General features: G+C 40.1%; 1 protein-coding gene across 1 annotated transcript in view; it reads left to right on the top strand.

The window, feature by feature from the left end:
- LOC137980640 (uncharacterized) overlaps nucleotides 1-15,223 on the top strand; it is a 26,633-nt gene extending 11,410 nt beyond the window's left edge. The window contains exons 3-7 of the mRNA XM_068828092.1: nucleotides 7,122-7,444; nucleotides 7,639-7,780; nucleotides 8,398-8,508; nucleotides 14,367-14,480; nucleotides 15,045-15,223. Coding sequence (XP_068684193.1) covers nucleotides 7,122-7,444; nucleotides 7,639-7,780; nucleotides 8,398-8,508; nucleotides 14,367-14,480; nucleotides 15,045-15,223 — 869 coding nt within the window. The remainder of the gene's footprint in view (nucleotides 1-7,121; nucleotides 7,445-7,638; nucleotides 7,781-8,397; nucleotides 8,509-14,366; nucleotides 14,481-15,044) is intronic.
- Nucleotides 15,224-20,000: the final 4,777 nt, after the last annotated feature.

Raw genomic sequence — 20,000 nt, 5'->3', positions numbered from 1 at the left:
AAGCTTGTCGACCTCGTTAAGCTTAGCTTTCAATTCTACGGCTAATTTGTTAACATCACTCTGTTTTGAGCAATTTGAATCTATAGCCACTGGTTTTACATTCTTTTTAGGTTCTCTTTTTCGTGTTTTTGCTTGTTCTAGTTTTCTGAGCTTTGATGTAAGCCTTTCCACGCGACTGTGGTGAAATTTCACCAGCGCTCCCACAAAATCATGTTCCGCTCTCTTCCTAATCGAACTTACATCCGACTTAAAATCTTCATCAGGCATGATGTTTGCCTTTACATTGTATCTAAGGCTTTTTGGGCATGTGCCCTTGTCGAGATGAGCTTGTAAGAGTCCGATAGAGTTCTTTGATTTATCTATTTTCTCCGTTATGGAGACATGTTCCTCGTCTTGACGGACTTTTTTCGGTTCGATATTTCCGTGCTTTTTTCTGTTGTCATCTCGAGGTCGTTTAGTTCCTCTCGCTTGGTTGTCACTTGTTTTGTTGATGTTTCTTTCTTTGCCTTTGTGTGGCATGGTCTTTCTAGTCTCTTTAGATGTGGGAGCTTGAGCGCAAGTGATTTCATCTTCGTTCTCAGAAAAATCAGTATCTCGTTCTCTGAGAACTTTTTCTTCGGCCTCGTTAAGTTCATCTGTATCGCAGATTTCCAGGTCTGAAATGTCTACTTCAAGCAGGCCGTCTGTTGTGAGTGTAGTTGCTGCCATTTGGGTATAGATGCTTAGGCAAGACTGCAGTTTCGATTCTCTGTGAATCTCGTCAGTTGCCGTTTGAAATCTTCAATGAGTTGTCACAAGTTTGGTATCGTTAGAAGCAAGGTTGACGATTACTAAGTTAATCGCTCGTTTGCTACTTTTAGTCTTCTAAGGTAAATAATTCAGCGAACATTGAATGCTGAAAAGGAAATTAAATGTGTTAACCTTTGTTACCCTGCGTTTACTTAAATTGTAAATATAGAGATTCTCTATTTGCATATACGTCTTAGCCAAAAAAATGAATTGAGTGAAAATATAAGGTACAGAGAAAAAAATGGTAGGATAAAATCTACTGTAACTGTGAAGTATTCTCAAGAACAAATTTTGATGTCATGCAACTGTTAGTTGTATTACATTCATTTGTATCACAATTACTATTAATTATAATAAAGTTTCGATATAACGCGCACTCTGAATGGTTAAAAACAGCGTGCTTTATGAGTGACAAATGCACGGCTGACGCCACTCGTAGGATTTGGCAATATTCTTTTGCGAAAATTTTAGCCGAATTCCTGATGAAATTAAACGATTGTTTATTACACAGTGTAAAACAAATAAAGAAGCCTCGCCTGCGATCTGTTTTGAGGATCTTCTTCCCATAAATGCGACTGTGGTTCATTCACACAGCACAACGAACGGTCCGAACGTAGCAGCAGTTTGTTTACCAGCCAGAACAGCCACACGCTTTAAGCAGCTTGTTTTCCAATTGTTCAGGTTTTCATGAGCGAAAATATAATTCAGCCGGATTATACTGAAAATGTTGCTTTTCGATCCGGATTTTAGTCTAAAAAACTACTTTCACTGCATCTGTTAGCTTGCGTTAAACTTGCTTTTGATAGTTTCTCAACTTTGGTTTGACATTTTGACAGCTTTGGTCGCGTTTCACCAATATGATATTTTGAACAATTCTAACAAGAATTGTGATTGTAAGTGTGCATGTTCCAAGATATAATTGGTCGGCAGTAATGTTTTTTCTTATCATATACGAATAGGAAAATCACATGATATTTGGAGGATATGTAGCTTATTTATCAATTATTACTGATGATATTTTATAGTTTATTTATCAATTGCGCCCGAGCGGACCCGACAAACGTTATGTGATTATCATTACCAATACATATATAGATTTAGCCAAGCCTAAAAGCGGAGCTCCCTGGTCATTTATTCTTACTGCCCGTACGGTTTGTGAAAATAAAAGGTTTCGAATTTTCCGCGTTTTGATGTTTCCGGTTGCTGCTTTAATAATTGAATCATTTTCTTTGCTTTCTTCTGTAGAAAATTCATTGCGTAACTAATGACACGGTAAATTTTACGCTCATTAACAACTATTCACCGAAGTGGAGGTGGCTAGCGGTGGATATTTACCGACCCGCGAAGCGGCGAGGTAAATATCCAACGCTAGCCACCGACACTGAGGTGAATAGTTGTTTTAGTATATACTAAAACAGTGAGATCATATACAGCACAAAAAATTAATTTGGATGTTTTCTTCACTTGTCTCGGATGCAAATCGGGACGCCATTTGGAGGTAAATAGCACAGGATATTCGGAGTTTGACGAGCCAATCAGCGCCCGCGTTCAACGCTATCCACTGTTTTAGTTTATACTAAAAACCGATATCGCATGAATCACGAAGCGATGAGTGCGACATCGCTTTTTCCAGTGAAATTTACTTTGCAATTTACCAATTTGGCAATAATTTCTCCTTGAAGTGAATGAATTTTAAAAGAAAACAAGCATTAAGCGCAACATCAGCGAGCGAAAATCCATTTCATAGTCAACCGTCAATAGCCAGCGAATAGGAATCATGCTAAAATTAGAAGCCATAAAAACAACTTTTTCAGTTCAAGGTCAAAGAAGAGTTTTACTGATGTACTTTATTCCACTTTATCTCTGTAAACAAGATCATTCAGATTTTGATGTATTTCATTGAAACACGCCAGGTTGGCTTGGTACAAGAATCGGCAAACTACGGCAATGCAACCAAGAAAGGACGAACTTCAAACACGATCTGCTCCAACACTTAAATAACATTTGGGTGCTTTAAACCAACTTCTGAAAACACAAGCTACTGAGATTTCCCCCTCATTTTACGAGCACTCATTGCGAATACGTGTTTATTACACATAACATGAGAATTTTATTCCATAAAGCTCATTTGTACAAATCTATACGCTTTATTTTCACATGTGAAAAAGGCCTATACAGCCAATCAGAATGGCGTACAGCTATTTCACATGTGAAGTATAACCAATCAACGATAGCGTAAAGGCGTTTCCATGCCAATCACTCGTGCATCTCGTGCAAATCGTGCAAATCGTACTTTGTTATTGAATTAAATTAAATTTGCATTTGGTTCTATTGTTAGTGAGTTTTTGTTTATAATTCGCGTTCAGAAAACTATTTTAATGAAAATTCTCATTATGTGTAATAAACAGTTTACGACATAGAAAGTGCTTTGTACGGGTTATTCACTCGTTGTTTGTGTCAAAAACCCTCACTCGCTCGTTCCTCGCTCGTTCGGGTTTTTGACACAAACAACTCGTGCATAAAACCCCGTACGGCGCACTTTCTATGAAGTAATTTTTATAGCATAGGGGCAAAATTTTCTTGTCACTGTCGAGGCACAACCAAAACCAGTTGGGCAAGCGGATTAAAAAAGCACTTGTTCGCTCGCATTTCAGAGGAAAACAAAAAAAAACAAACAAATCCACTTTTTCTTTATGTCCAAAAGAGTACAGATAATTGTTATTTAATTCCAGTTGACTAAAAATTCGATTTTCATTCCTGAAAAAAGAAAGAACTGATTAAACCACCTTTTAAAAATATGCATCCACTTTAAATAACGCATCCGTAAAAATAACAAACGGTTTAGTGCCCAAGGAAGAATTTGTGTGCTAAGTATGAGCTATTACTGGTATTCTGTTTTGTCGTTGTCGTTCTCTTTCGCGCAGTCCTTTCGTTTCTGTTCTAGACATAGGTCCTTCAGGCATCATGTAACCTTATCAGAGCTTCTAAAGATATGCCAAAAATTGCAATACAGAGAAAAGCGGCTCTAAGCAAATTAAAAATAAACACTCAGCTTTAAGTTTACATCCCGCCGATCCTTGACTTGAATAAATGCGTAGCCACCAGTGTGGACCACAGATATCATGATATGTCAAACTGGATTGAAACCAGCGAAAAATACAGAAAGAAAACATCTTCCAAACCGTTTTCCACCTGAACACGAAAAGCGTTGACTGTGTAAGAACTTTCGTTGATATATAGTATGGCCGTGTAGCCCGCGTCGAACCACAGAAAGCGCGCGAAAAATAAAGCCTCGCTTATGTTCAGGTGAGTTCACCTAGGTCGAGCCTGCAATCCAATCGAAAACCAGTACCTGGTCAGCGGTCAACTTAAAAAAAAACAACTGACCTCGGTGAGCTTAAGCTTGAGCCCTCGATATGGTCATGTGATACTGGTCAGCGGATACCTTGTTCTGACAGGTGTCAATTAATCAAAAGATGGATATCCAATATCAAAGATGTATGCTGTATACTAGCATGATACTGGTCACATTGGCATACATGGAGGGGTGGACGTACGGACGTACGGACGGACGTACGTACGTACGTATGTACGGGCGGTTGATGACGTCATGGTTATAAAACCAAGTTTTCTCGCATCGATGGGTTACCATATTTTTTTAACAATGGTGCTCCGCGCGCGGAGTTCCGCTATCAATACACAAGGCGAAATCGAAAAAATTCATTTAATAAGAAAAAATGTTTTTTAAAACAGAGATGTAGCATGAAACTATGGTATGGAAAGTTGTTGCTACAATACGATCAGCTAAACTTCATGGTGTCTGTGAAATGTATAGGAGGGTGCATAGTTTAATTACATTGACGCTACATAACGTTTGCGTAACGTATTCAAAAGAGTATTTTACGTCAGGGCCGCATGACGTTTGTGCAACATGTAGTCCAGGCCCCAGTTGTTCAAGAGGTGGATAACGTTATCCACCGGATAAGTCACTATCCATTGGATAGCGCAATTGGTTTTGCTATGCCTTATCCACTGGTTAGTGATTTATCCGGCGGATAGCGCTATCCATCTTTTGAACAACCGGGTCCAGAAGTGGAAATATGGCATCTGTATAACGTACCCAGCGGAGGAGTGATATTATGTTATGTGGACTCGGGGTTTTGGCGCCGTTGCTCTAGTGTTTCGAGGTTTGGTTTAATTGGTAAAATTCAACGAACCATCGTTTGTTGGCGCCTCATGGCGTTTGTGTAACGTCTCTAACATTATATGGAATTATGCTGGCGCTTGGAATTATGCGTCTGTGTCAGGTAGAGCGTTTTCTAAGAAAGACTCGAGTGAACACCTTTTGGCGGTGCATTTTAGGGTTGCTTATTGTCACGAAAGTTTAGTTTGCCAGTTGTTTTGGTTTTACCCCGCGGAAATCTATCTATTTTTCCTTATTTGTCTGTAAGAGTCGTGCTCTCTTGGCAGTTTCCTTTATCTCTCCCCCCCCCCCCCTTTCTTTTGCCATCAGCCTGTCGGGTATTTGTTGGTTGTTTACAAGATCTCATTTCACTAAAGATCCTTCATCTGCCGAAACACGGCATTTGAATTTAAAGAGGTTGATTGTACTTGTCCCGACTTACTACCCCTTTTGGCCAAACCTGCTTTGGTTTTTCCCTTTGCCCGCATTTATTTCAATCTTCTATTTTTCTATTACAACTTGTTCTCGCGTTAGTATTTATTATCCCTTCCTATTCGCCTAGGCGAAGTTTGGTTCGCGTTTGTCCGACTTTTTGCCTTTGTTTGCTGAACTTTTCTATTTGCGAGAATAGCCGTTTGTTTCCTAGGTCATATTTTCGCTCCTTGGGTCGCTTTGTCAAATTTGCTTTACATTTTGCACATATCCGTTTTTCCACTTTCCGATACTCTCACCCCAATAGTTTTTCTTCTTCATCCTTTCTACACAATCAAGCATTGACCAGGGGGGGACTCCTTAACACACTCCTTTTCCGTCTCTGGACAGTTTCCTGGCGCGACTAGGTAGTGGGGCTCCATCCAACTCTACTCTACTCTTTCCTCTAGGTCTCAACGGATTTTTTATACTAGCTAAGAGATACTGCAAGCCACTCTACGGCTTTGGTCTGGTGTAACTGGGAGGGAAAACCCCACAACTGGGCCGGGACATTTCCTCTATCGAATCCGTCGCTTTAGGACAGCATTATTCGTGGAAGAGGTTTTCTGGGTTTTCTGAGTTTCGGGAAGATTTGCTGTTATCGAGCCGAATAAAGTGTGCCTGGAGCCATCCTATTGTTTAAAGCGGAAGCAATTCCCTTGGCATGGGCAAAATTCGATCGTCCATAACTTACCCTTCATAAGGCATAAGGTAGCTTATTGGGCGAATGTGAATTGTACTTGTAACTGAAGTGGATTAACAGATTTCTTTCTGAGCATCTACGAGTGGAAATGTATCATAGTAATGAAAGGCATCCGGGTAACAGATGTTAGAGTATATATAATTGATAAACCGTGTTATTTACTCGCTCGAAACCTCAGTCAAAACAGTCTCACTGAAGGGAGGTAAGAAACACTGCAATGACATTTTCAAAATACTGACATGACGCAGCCGATGTAGAGAGATCCGTAAAGGGTCGTGGTTGGGAGTTGCATGGGGAAAGAGAATCGCTTATCCACTTTTTGAACAATTCCAACAAGTTCCGAGGCAGGTTACTACCACTTGCAACATCTTAACTCTCTCTAGCGACTTAAACTCTTGACTGTTAACCACCAAGTAGAGAGGTCACTCGGGTTTAGCCTTGCTGGAATATATACGCATAAAACACTTAAATAAATAAATAAATAAATAAATAAATAATTAATTACCCAAAGGTTTGTTGTCAGGATTTTGATATTTATAGGTGCTGAATAATGTATGATCCCCCTATAAAAGACCGCAAGATAAAAATTTCGATAATTTCCCTGGTAATACACGATTCAAACCCCATTGCCATTTACACCTCTCCCCCACCTCCTCCTCACCCGATGAAGGAATCATTGCTGCATAGCTCGCCTTAACTGATTGTACTGAAACGCGTTAATCTTTACTTGTTAGTAGTGTAATAACCTAATTTAATCATTTCAAATTGATCTCAGATTTATTTTATTCATCTGTGGTTCATGTGTCAAGATTAATAGGAATCTGATGACACTGAAGTTAGGCAGCTGTCATATTGTTTCATAGTCTTTTGAACTCGGATAACTCGGATAGTTAATTAATATAGGTAAAAAGGCCGTTTCATGATTAAAGACAGTATTGTTTAACGGATTCTCTCTTGATTCTTACTGCTTTTCAGATTGTCACAAGCCTCTAGGACTTGCCGATGGACGCATTAAGGATGATCAATTAGATGCTTCCTCGGTTTACAACAACAACTCTCAATTGTACGGGCCTGCCTTGGCTAGGTTAAACAGGACTGGAGGCTACCGAGCAAATCCGAGGGCGCATAATCCCTTTTTTCTTTCGGTACAATTCCAGAAAGCCATGATTGTAACAGGGATAGCCACGCAAGGGTATTTTGATAATAAAATACAGGAGTGGACTCGAAGATATATGTTAGCATACTTGTTTGGATCCGACGTGAAATACTTCAAGAAGAGAAACAGAGACGATAATGAGGTAAATACCTAGAATACCTTGACCAGTGCGGACTTCACGCATAATCCAGCTATGTACTGACTACAGTCTAGTCATTGCGTTTGACCACTGGTATTGAACCTCTTTCATAACTAATGAATTGGGCTGTCTCTGTACACTCTTGATAATTCGATATTTGTGCAGCCTTTTTTATTATACAAACTTTGACTTTTCAGCAATTTGACGGCAACTTCGACAACGATACGATCGTTCGTCACTATGTCCCCTGGCCTGTAAAGCTGACGTTTATTTACGTGATCCCTATGGAATGGAAGAACAACTTTGCTATCAGAATGGAGCTTTACGGCTGCACTGCAGGTAATGATGTATGTAATGTTGAAAAGTAAATGACGAACACTTTTAGTATTAAGTACAAGGGCTAGCAGGAGGGTAGGTCATTAGCCTGCTAGTGATTTCTCAAAAATTTTACCAACTTTTCGTTTCAATTCCATAAAGTCATTTGAGAAAACGTGATCCCGTTATTCTGAAAAGATGGTCTCGTACTTTTTTTGACTCCCGCCGGACCAACACTCAGGGTTCAAAAATAACTGAGGAGAAAGTACTGCCTTTGTAATTGAGTAGACTTTCAAGTCTTATCGGATAAGGACTGAAACCCGGAGGCCTCGTCTCTCTATCATTGCTCATAAACTCTGTGGGATGTTTAAAGATCCCTCAAAACTGATCGAACGGAGTTCCCGGTGTTGTGGTGTCTGAATGAGGGCCCCAAGGTCACAATGATTAGCCCTCAAAAAAAGAATTTTCTTGACTTCACAATAACGTGACAAAAACTAATGGTCAACTTGATTTCTTGCCGGCAGACTTCTTCTCTCTCTGATACACTTTAGGATATATGGCACCCAAAATTCCCCTTAAAAGTCTCTCCATCCGAATTACTCTTTGTACTTTCTGTAGAGCTGCCAGACTTTTAATTTCAGCTGGTAATGAATGCGAAAGCTTTCCCTGTCAGAATGGGACTTGCTGGCAAAAAACGGGAGGATACCAGTGCAACTGTACGAATGGATTTAATGGGACTCACTGCGAGATAAGTAAGTAAAAGTCCTCGAAAGATTGATGTAGTGATGAATAGAAACTACTAAATGTTTGGTTGATAGCCCATTCCCCTCTGAGACTTCATAGAACGGCACATGACCGAAGTTAATTTCCTCTTTGTTTTTTCCTTCATCTAATAGGCTTTTTGACTTTGTCACATAGACCGATAGCAAGACTGCATGCTCTTCCGATTGAGCTGTGTATATTAGAAAAATTGAATTTTCACAGTGTTTAATTGCACATTTGCACAATTGCTCAATACATAGCAATTTCACAATTGCTATTGCTTTTTTTTTCTTCTCTGTTATGATATAATGATTATAATGCAATTATTTGGAGCCTGCATAATAATGATTAATTCTTTAGCGAATAAGAAACTTTCTTTTTAATTAACTTGTCCCTTAGGACAATGTCCTAACGACAAAACTACTTGTCCAAATAAAAACAACAACAACAACACTACAGAGTAATATAAAAACTTTTCAATTAGTTTTTGAAACAATGTATTTCGACATAATAATAATATTATTATTATTATAAACTTTTCAATTAGTTTTTGAAACAATGTATTTCGACATACTTTCGATCGATGAATTTTGTGTTTCTTGATAAACAACCCAATCGAACTCTGTCACGAGCCACGCTGGTTGAAACTCTCTAATGTGCTTTGTTTCAGCGGGGCTCCATACTTTAGAGAATATGGTCAACCTTTTTTCGTTTTGGTTGTCACTTGATTGACCGAGCGTACGTCCGTGCAGCTGGTGAATTTTCTATGCGGGAAACTTTTCTGCAGCCCACGTTTATACAACTGACCTTCGTCAGTTTTCAACAATTTTGTACTATTAAGCTCAAATTTAGCGAAACGATTAATTTTTAATTTTAAGTCTGACAACCAACAATTTTTAAGTCTGACATTAAGTGCCAGAAAGGGAAAGCATGGAATGCGTTTTGGAGATTGGATTGTGTTTGGAAGTCTCCTGCATCACTCCAGCAAAAGGTGCAACTGTTTAAAGCGTCAACTTTGAGTGTACTTTCATATGGTTGTGAGCCTTGGGTCCTAACATCTCACCTCTGTCGTCAACTTGACTCCTTCCAAACGTCTTGCCTTAGAATCATACTTCTTGTCTCTCGGAGAGATTATGTTAGAAACGAGAAGATCTATAATAGAACGGGAAACATTTTCCCTTTCCCATTCAGGTAAGGCCCGCCAAATCAGATTCCTGGGCCATTGTCTACGGCGCCCTCAAGCGGGACCTGATTTCTAAATACGCACTGTACCATCCGACACACGGCAAACCAAGACCTGGTGGACGTAAAGTTTTATTCCATGAGTATCCTACTAAGCTAATGAACCCAGAAATTCCTCCTCTTTCCTCACGAAATACGAACATTGGCGCAGGATCGCGAAAAGCCTGAAAGCGCACGGAGGTCGACTGCTGGCACCTCTGGGACCCCCCATGAGCGCCTCAGCCGAGCAGAGAGAGGGAGATCACACGACCGAATCGATCCGGTAAAATCATCGACCACTTTTACATGCATCTTCGCAATGTCATCTATTGCATAACCTGCACACTAAGTAAGAAAACCTACATAGGCGAAACAGGGAGAAGATTGGCGGACCGCTTTCGCGAACACCTACGACACAGATGCATCAAAACCATTTGCGCGCCATTTTAATATTCCGAATCACTTCAACCACAACATGACAATTGGCGGCCTATCCTTACACCACGGGAACACAGAAAGCCGCAAGAATCTGGAAGAAAATTTCATCTTTCAACTAGGTATACGCCATCCTCACGGAATCAATGAACGCCTCTCATTCCATTAGTTTATTCACAAATTCATGGTTACCATATTTCCACCGATGGCAAAGCTCCTCCACACTCGCATAAAAAACCTACGACACCCACAATTGCTCTATTCGCTCTGACGAAGGGCTAATGTCCGAAACGTCAGCTTTCCAAAATTTTCCTGTTTTCACTCTCCCACCCCGACGCCAGCACCCCAGTTTCTTTAGAACACTAGAAATGGTTTACTTAATGAAAATGGTTCCACAAGTTTCCTATCCCACCAAACCACTGATACAGTATTTCTCTTTTCACTTGCCTCGCTGCCAGTGTTGACCAGATGGTAAAGCCCCAGGCCCAAAAACTATCGAACAAAGTGTGGATTCAACGCTCCAACTTTGCTCGATCCAACATTGTTCGACCGTTTGGCCACCCATGTTGGATGATGTTCGTCCAACCATTTTTGCTCGATCAAGTGTTGGACTTTTGCTTTTAATCAAACTTCTGCTCGAACCGCAAACAATATTGTAGTGGTTTTTTGCCGGCTATTACAGCAAAGTTGTTTCCTGAAATGTGAGTAGTAAACGTTCCGCCTGTAGTCAATTCACCCTCGAATTCGCTATCTTATTTTCAAGCATAGGCTTCTATCATTATTTGCAAACAAAAGATGGGGGACAAGGTGAAGGGGACCTTAAGCTTGATGACCTTGACCCTTGATGAACTCAAACAGGCCAGGATCCTTGGTCCAGCAAGAGTGAAGCAAGCGCCATTGCTTTGGGTTCACTTGCAGTCCCCTTAATCACGATCACTCTGTTTGGAGATGGTCTGATTCAATAGCGTGTTAAAATCTCTGCAACATTGATCCGTGCTCATTCTCGTCATCTTCTAAACACAGATGTACCTTGCGTTAAACTTACCCTTTTCTTCACGGTTTTCTTAACCATTGTTTTGATTTTTTTCTCGTTTGAATCCGTCCATTTCCGTCAATATCCAAAAAAGCTCCAGTAGCACAAAACGCAACGAGCGGTTTTCGTTTCAGTGTTAGCGCCATATTCTATAAATTTAGCGCCAACTTGAACTTGAATGTTTTTGTCAAGCAATGTTAGATAGTGTTTTGACACACTACCTCAACATTTTACATCCAACAATGTTGCATGTGGAATCAACTTTGCTCGATAGTTTGGCCAAGGCCTAACATAATTCAACAATCGCAGCGCTCGTCAGCCCGTTGTAAGCCAACACGCTCGCATCATTTCCGGGCGAGTTGGTCTTTTTCGTCACGCATTTATGTCCGACCTCTCGACGCGTACGTTGAATTGAAATTGTCTGGTACATACTGTTCAGTTATTTAACAAACTCAAATGGATTCCTTTCGTTTAGAATGCTGAACTACCCAAGTGTTATCATATACTAGAGTTTGCACGGTCGCCGTGCACAGTTATCTGACAAGCTTATTACGCGCTGACTTAACAGTGAGACTCATTCCCGGTAAGAGTAGATATGATAAATTGAACACAGGCCTTTCCTTGAGTGAAAAGAAAATTCAGAAGGTGGAAGGGAACGTTTTACTGATGTACTGCTTTCTAGGAATGGATAAAAGCTACCTCTTCAAATGAAAAAAGCAGAGACTATCAATGCTTTTAAAAATTCTCTTTGGAACAGGTTTTAACGATCAGCAATGTCTAAATCCTTTTACAATATAAATATGGTGCCGCATGATTATAATGTCCTATAGCTTTGTAGCTTTTAATAATAGTTTATGCCTTAAATTATTAGTTATATTGTAATTGAAGGCCACTAGTTTATTAGTCTTTATATGCTATGCGTGCTACCCTCGGTAAATAAAGGGACCTTTTTTTGCTTACGTAACGTGTTTGGACTGTAAAATTGCCAGGTCGAGTGAGCGAATTACTTACTACGCTTGACTTTTTAATCATTAGCTTATTAATTTTTGATGCTGTTCTAATGAAACTGAAAAGAGAGGAGTGTAAAGAATACCGTCCAAAAACGGAATGTTGTCAAAACGAAACTATGCATGTAATTGCAGTTTATAGTTCAAGGCTTGTTCGTTTATTCCAGTCCGCTCAGTTAGAAGTCTGTGAATCACTCTAAACTGTAATAAAACTAATGATGATTTGTACATTTATGCAGAAGGCAAATTTCGGACAGCGTCACACAATAATGATGAATTCAGTAAAAAATAAGCAAGCATGGCCGAGCACAGCCGGCCCATAAAACCACGTGACAAACAACACAAATAACCGAGATTTTGTAAGACTGTCAAGGCCATGTGTCGTCCATCCACCCTTTACTTACCTTCGATGCCTTAGTAACCAAACCCTCAGGAAAACTTTAGAAACGGAGTTAAGACGCGTTCGGTAGTGTTACAAAAGGAAGGAAACCGTAGGCTGCTCATTTCCCGAAACAGCGGCTGGTAATAGAGTCTAAGAAACCGCTGATAAAGACCAAGTTTCACGGTGTTAACTGCCGACTAATGCCAGCGGGAAAATTCCAGCCATTGTTAATGCCATGGTAGATGGTTAGGAAACCTCAACACGTCTTTTGTTTCATTTTTGGCCTTGACGGTGTACAAAACAAACCTTTTTTCGAGAGAGAATTACAACCAATCAAATCTTTCGATTACATTCTGCGTAATTAATTTGCGGGGGGGGGGGGATATGGGCCGTTTTTTATGCTAGAGACGTTTAAAGTCGTCAAGACCGCATTTGACGTCCACCCCCCGACGTCTAAACACCGTCTGGTATAACCAAACGGGACGCATAAAAGTAGACAAACTACGGACACAAACAAGGATTTTGCTAAAACGACTCGGTTCTATTATAGGAAGACACTGGACACGAGCAAACTCGGCCCCAAAGAAACGTTAACACACGACATATATGAGCAAATAAACGTGGCGGAATTGCAGGTCTTTCTCAACTTTATGTCTCGACGTCGCCTGGAAGGACAGATGCAAATTTTTTTTGTGACAGAAAATCCGTCTAGGAATCAGCATTTTCTGGCAGATTGGACGAGGAACTACCTTGTGCCACGGCACATAGCTTCTTTTTCTTGTCGACCAAGAGAGCACGGAAGGAACGAAGTGCAGATTAACAAAGGACTCAGGGCTAAATGCGTCCAAGTTAGGGCGTCCCGTTTTTATACTCGACGCATTTAACGTTCTGAGACGTTAAAGTCGTCGGTTAAGTGCGTCTCAACGACCGCACTTAAACGACGCAACTTAACCTAGTCCAGCTTACGGACGTACGCTCGGTCAATCGCGTGACAACCACAAAAAAACGAAAAAAGGTTGATCCATATTCTCTGAAGTAGGGGCCGCTGCACTGCCTAATTGCACATGCTCGTTTGCCCATTAAGGTAAAATACAGGTGTTCCTTTAGCTGATTGTAATGCGCTCTGCCAATTCCAGCTATAGATGACTGTGGTAGAAATCCATGCAAACACAATGGAACCTGCAGAGATCTTAGTGAACGAGTTCACATGTTCACACTGTTATGCCTGGGCTACACTGGGGACGACATGTGACGAAGGTTTGTGGGTGTGCCATTTGTCCTTCAGCATCGCTAAGCAATGAATTCGTCACCTTCTGCAACCTGAAACTGAATATGAAAGACTCTGAATCAGCCGCCTTGAGAATTTACGCTTCTCATAAACCCCGGAAAACGAGTGGTCTTAAAAAACAACACAATCAACCGAACCTGGGCAATCATTTAACGCCATACAGCATAACACTATAACAGGAAGTATAGTTGACGAGAAAAAAAACAAGATGTGAGGGAAACTGTCCACTAACTTACTCACATATAGATGTCTGCTTCGTAAAAAACGACAAAATGAGGCAAGACCAGGTATGAGAAATGGCAGAAGTAACTCGGGTGTTTGTTCTCCAGCCTTAAAATGACAAAGGCAATCCTCTTGCTCGTTCCATGTTCTTAAGAGGAAAACTTTGAATAGACAAATTGTTTAATCAAGTGGAATATCCTCGTTGACAGACTGATGTGGATAATTGCATGTTATCTGAGGGTGTTTGTTTTACATTGCAGATATAAACGAGTGCTCAAGCAACCCTTGTCGTCCTAATGGCACATGGACAGACTACGTGAATAGCTTTACTTGCTCGTGTCCAGTTGGGTTTGGAGGATCTACGTGCGACGAAGGTAATTGAGAAAAAAAAAAGCAGGAATTTCGATCATTCTAACACCGAGTAGCTTGGTGTGAGGAGGGCCGATAGCAAAGGGTGAGACACAAAAGAAAGAAAGAGAATTCTCAAGGACTCCAAATAAAACGTACTGTCAAGTGAACAATTCGATTCAAAATCTATCCATTGTAATGAATTGGACTTGGACCTGACAGTGCAGCTATTGATGTTTAAAGGGGACAAGTATGGCCTAGCAAAAGTTTCTCTCAATGGAAAGGTCTTTACCTGTATTATCATACTTGACCCTCATTTGGGCTTAATATGTTTAAATAGAAAACAATAACTCTTCAATAAAGCGCTTTATTGCCAGGAGAGGACGTCCATCGAAAGTCTATTCAGACAATGGTAAAACCTTTGTCGCCGCTGCCAAGTGGGTAAAGAAGGGTGCGGAGAGATGAAAGATTCCATTCCTTCCTGAGCGAGCATTCCATCCAGTGGCAGTTCAACCTCAGCCGAGCACCATGGTGGGGTGGACAGTTTGAGCGTCTCATTGGATTGATGAAGTCCATGTTCTACAAAACAGTTGGCCAAGGTCTGCTTACCTGGGAAGAACTGAGTGAAGTCATCCTGGACATTGAAGTTGCGATGAACAACCGCCCGTTGTGTTACGTGGAAGACGACGTGCAACTTCCGACGTTAACACCGAATGTTTTCCTGATGTTAACTCCAGTGTTCTGCCCGAGTTGCAGCCCTATCACATAGAAAAAGAGATTTAAGGAAACGCGCCAAGTTCCTGATGAAAACGAAAGATGTGATGTGGCGTAGGTGACGACCGAATACTTGAGCGCGCTGCGTGAGCGTCACCGGCTCAGACGCGGAAAGAAAGGAAAAGAGAATTCTCTGGCTGTTGGAGACGTTGTTATCGTGAAGTCCCATGAACGAAACCGAAATTGCTGGCCGCTGGGGATTGTGGAGCAACTGATTGCTGGAAGAGATGGAGTAGTTCGTGGTGCTAAGTTACGGGTCGGACGGTCACACGTCGAGCGTCCTGTGCAGCTGTTGTACCCGTTAGAGCTGTCCTGTGATGAAGACGACAATCAAGAAACAGCTACACTCAACCCAGACGCACCAATGTTCAGACCCAGGCGTGTGATGCTGCTGCAGCCGCGGAACTCCGAGTGAAAGATATCGTTCAAGCAGAACTGAACTGAACATTATTTTAGGCCGAAGAATTTATAGACAATTTTACTCGTTAAGAATTTCTCGTGACTCTTTGTTTGTTAAGACGTAGCAGTTACCTTCTTGAGCATATGTCTCGTTACCTACGCACGAGTCATATGGGGGAGTGTGTCGGCACCTGATCAATCTGTAGCACAACAACTGACAACAACGACTGCACACGAACTTATTGCACTATCACTTATAGCCGAGGTGAAATCTCCGAGGAATCTCCGATGACGTAATGGTCTTAATTAATCTGGAACTGTCATCAGGATATCTATGGGTATGAACGATACGATAAACACACTTTAACAACTTACAGCTTTCTTTCCTAAAAGTCGCGATTAAATTTAATTGGTTTTTTACACGAGTAAAGGCCTAGCAAAGTAGTCACACGCGTCACTTAATTTAAGAATTACGTTATCCACGGCTATGTTTAGTACGGTGGTTATTTCCCTACCAATGAAAGTTGAAACGTCGACACATTCCATGGATGACATAATGACCTTTTATGTATTCAATACTCGCTTCGAATCAACCGCTTAAATAACACAAAAAGGCAATATATTTTGTACTAAATAAAGAGTGGAATATTCATAAAATTTTAAGTACATTAACGTTTTAACAGCTTTTGGCGAATACCTGTAAACATCATAAGTTGCGTGATTCGAAGTGCCACTGACTATATGACCGAATAGAAATTTGGGACTGCTCACCAACAAAACTAAATTTTATCTGTTTTCTTACCACTATAGTCGCAACGTAGTACACATTCCAAAGCAGTCCTTGTTGATTCACTGATGACTATAGAACCAAAATCACTTGATCAATCTGTAGCACAACAAACTGACAACAACGGCTGCACTACTTATAGCCGTTGTCAAATCTCCGATTGCACCATCAGTCGAAACCGTTGTGAAATCTCCGATGACGTAATAGTCTTAGCTTTCTTTCTTAAAAGTCACGATTACATGTTTCAATAAAGACAAAAAAATATATTTTTGTTGTAAATAAAAAGCGGACTATATTCATAAAATTTTAAGTACATTAACGTTTTAACAGCTTTTTGGCGAATAAACATCTAAGTTGCGTGACTGGAAGTCCCACTGACTATGTGGCCGAGTGGAAGTCTGGTTCAGCTCTCCGACAAAACGAAAAACAAATGTAACCGGAGATATCATTTTTTCGACAAGGTCTTCGGAACGCCGGCTTTAGACAATAAACATCTCGCAAGCGACTTGCTGAAGCCGCGCGAGTGCCGAGACACAGATCCGACACAGAACTTTTCCGTGAAGTAAAAAATTAACTAAACATGAGCAGCGCGCCATAGAAACTTTGATCAACAACTATTTGGCTAAAGAAAGAGCATTTTACCGTTTGAATGAACGATTTGTGTCAATATAAGTTTAGACAAACAGGAGATATCATTTTTTCGACAAGGTCTTGGAACGCTGGCTTTAGACAATAAACATCTTGCAAGTGACTTGCCGACACGTTCCGAAACACAGAACTTTTCCTTGAAGTACAAAATAACTAAACGTGAGCGGCGCACCTTAGAAACATTGATAAACAAATTTTTCGTCAAGGGAAAGAGCATTTTACCGTTTGAATGAATGATCTGTGAATGAACTGGATCTATCATTTTTTCGACGAGGATCTTAAAGAACGCAATTCAGACAATAAACATTTCGCAACGACTTGCCGACACGTGCTGAAACACAGAACTTTCCTTGTAAAAAAACATAAAGTTCACATGTTGAAATAGGGACTTCAAGCGACTGTTTCAATTTTCTTCCCATTTTTGGTAGCTTAAGATCGAGCAAGTTTGTCTGTGAATTTGCGAAGTGATCGAAAACTCGAAATATGATAGCTTTCATTGATCGGCATGAGGTTTTAAACAATATGCAAATTTCGCTTTGAAGCCTTTTTCATTCCCATGAAAAAATAACAGGTCTTTTGTTTGACCAACAATGCTTCATATAAAGAAACTTATGGGAATGCATAACAAAGAGACATATACGAAGTAGGGGTCTTCCAAATTTCTTAGATGGTAGATACTGTCTTTTCTCATCAGGCGCCCCCACCCTCAATATGTTTTCGTAAACATTCCCTTAAAGAAGGTCCCAAGTCTGATCCTAATAACTATAGACCGATATCAGTTCTGCCTGTTGTCGTCAGTAAACTCAATGAAATAGTTGTATTTAACCAACCAGTACTATCAATATTTCAGTCGTATTTTTTTGTTAATGGAATCCCAATCTGCTTTCAGACTCATGTATTCCACAGAAACAGCTTTGTTGGAGGTTGCAAATGAATTACATTATAATTTGATATTATAATCTCTTAAATGGCATAATATTTCTAGACTTGAAGAAAGCTTTTGATACCATTGACCATGACATTCTATTAGGAAAGCTTAGACTCTATGGATCCAATTCTCAATCTATTAGGTGGTTTCAGTCCTATTTATATGCTGCACTGGCCGAAGACGGGTAACTTTTATAGATGGGACCCAATCTGATTCCTGTAATCTGACATGCAGCATTCCACAGGACTCTATTCTTGGACCTCTGTTATTTACATGTACTTTTTTTTAATGGCCTCCCATCATGTATTTTGTTCTCAAAACCCAAAATGTATGCAGATGATACTAGGTACTCTTACCTCATCTGCAGACAACCCTTATATCCTTGAACGTAAAATGAATCGTGATATGGAATTAATTATTAAATCATGGCTGACAGCAAATACATGTACATGTAAATTACCGTATCTTTGAATGTCAAGAAAACAAAGTACATGCTTATAGGGAGCCAACACAAATTATCCCAAATTCATGACAACAACTTTACAGTTGAGTTAGTAACACACCCCTTGACCAGGTTGTCAAATATAAATCCCTTGGAGTCCTCATTGATGCCATTCTCTTACATGGTGGCCACACATTGATGCTACGTACAGTGTATCTCAAAGAAAATATTGGCTGGTCTTGCAGTCCTCAGGCGAGTTAGTCCTACCATACCACATGAAACTGGAACACGTATGTACATGTATAATTGCGCTTATAATGAACTATTTTATTTACTGTACATGTAGTCCCCTATGGGGCTGCATTGGAAAGGGATGATCAGACAAACTTCAAAAGCTGCAGAATGGGGTTGCAGAATTGTCACCATTTTCCGGTTATGGGGATTGCTCAGGGGATCTGTTGGATGAACTTGGCTGGGAAAAACTAAAAATAATCCATACCATACTATACCATACCATACTTAGAGCGGATTTTTGCTTTCAAAATGTGCATTCCCACAATCTCAGGAACTCACAATCAAATTGTTATAATTTATCCCAGACCAAGAACTGAGTCTGTGAAAGGGAGCCTATCCTACAGGGGATCTGTTCTACATGTATGGAACAAAATCCCCTTCAAGACCAGACAGCGTCCCAATTTGAGCAATTTTAAAAATATTTATTAAATGGGAAAGATTTGTTAACGCTTTAATTACGAAAAAGCTTTTACTCTTAATTTTTTATTGCATTTTATTCTCTTATTTCAATTGTTAGGCAGTTGTGTAATTTAGGTTCAATCATCATTTTTGTGTTCAAGTAAAGATGATGATGATGATGATGATGATGATGACAGAGTTTGATGTATCGTTGAACATTGTACAGCATGAGCAGTACCAGGCTTGGTGGTTAGAAAGTAGATCAGTCTTGTGCTGCTTCAGAGTAACACTGCCTCATTTAATGTGGTATTTTGATCCACAAGAGCCACAGATAACCGCATGATGGTTCCGGGTGATGGTTCTTGAGCAAACTTTGGTCACATACAGGAGACCAGTAGATTCATAAAGTAACCGGGAGACTCCCAGATTATCTCAGGGAGAGTTGACTAAATTTTCCACATTAGACCAAATGAATACATGTGTCAGCCCTTTTTTTCAAAGCATGCAGTTATGATGTACTGTACAATACTTTAAATAACCATGCTCCCAATTATTTGAATACTCAGTTTTTTTTCTGCATGATGAAAGTCTAAATTACAATCTTAGAGATTCTGAACATTAAAGCTACATGCACTTACACCACAGCCATATACTAATTATGGTAAATAATTGTCATAGCAGAGCTGTACTGTTATGGAATAATGTGCTAAAAGATGATCGAGAAGCAATCAAAATTGCTGAATGAATTTAGGATTTTAACACCCATATACCAGGGCTCGAATTAACGAAAAAATCCAGTCGCATTTTGCGATGAGATACGAAAATTTAGTCGCAATTTCGCAAATTTTAGTCGCAAAATCGCCGCCCTGCATTGT

This window comes from Montipora foliosa, chromosome 12 (genome assembly GCF_036669935.1).
Source record: "Montipora foliosa isolate CH-2021 chromosome 12, ASM3666993v2, whole genome shotgun sequence".
In the NCBI taxonomy this organism is placed as follows: Eukaryota; Metazoa; Cnidaria; class Anthozoa; order Scleractinia; family Acroporidae; genus Montipora; species Montipora foliosa.
This window is presented reverse-complemented; position numbering and strand designations above follow the sequence as displayed.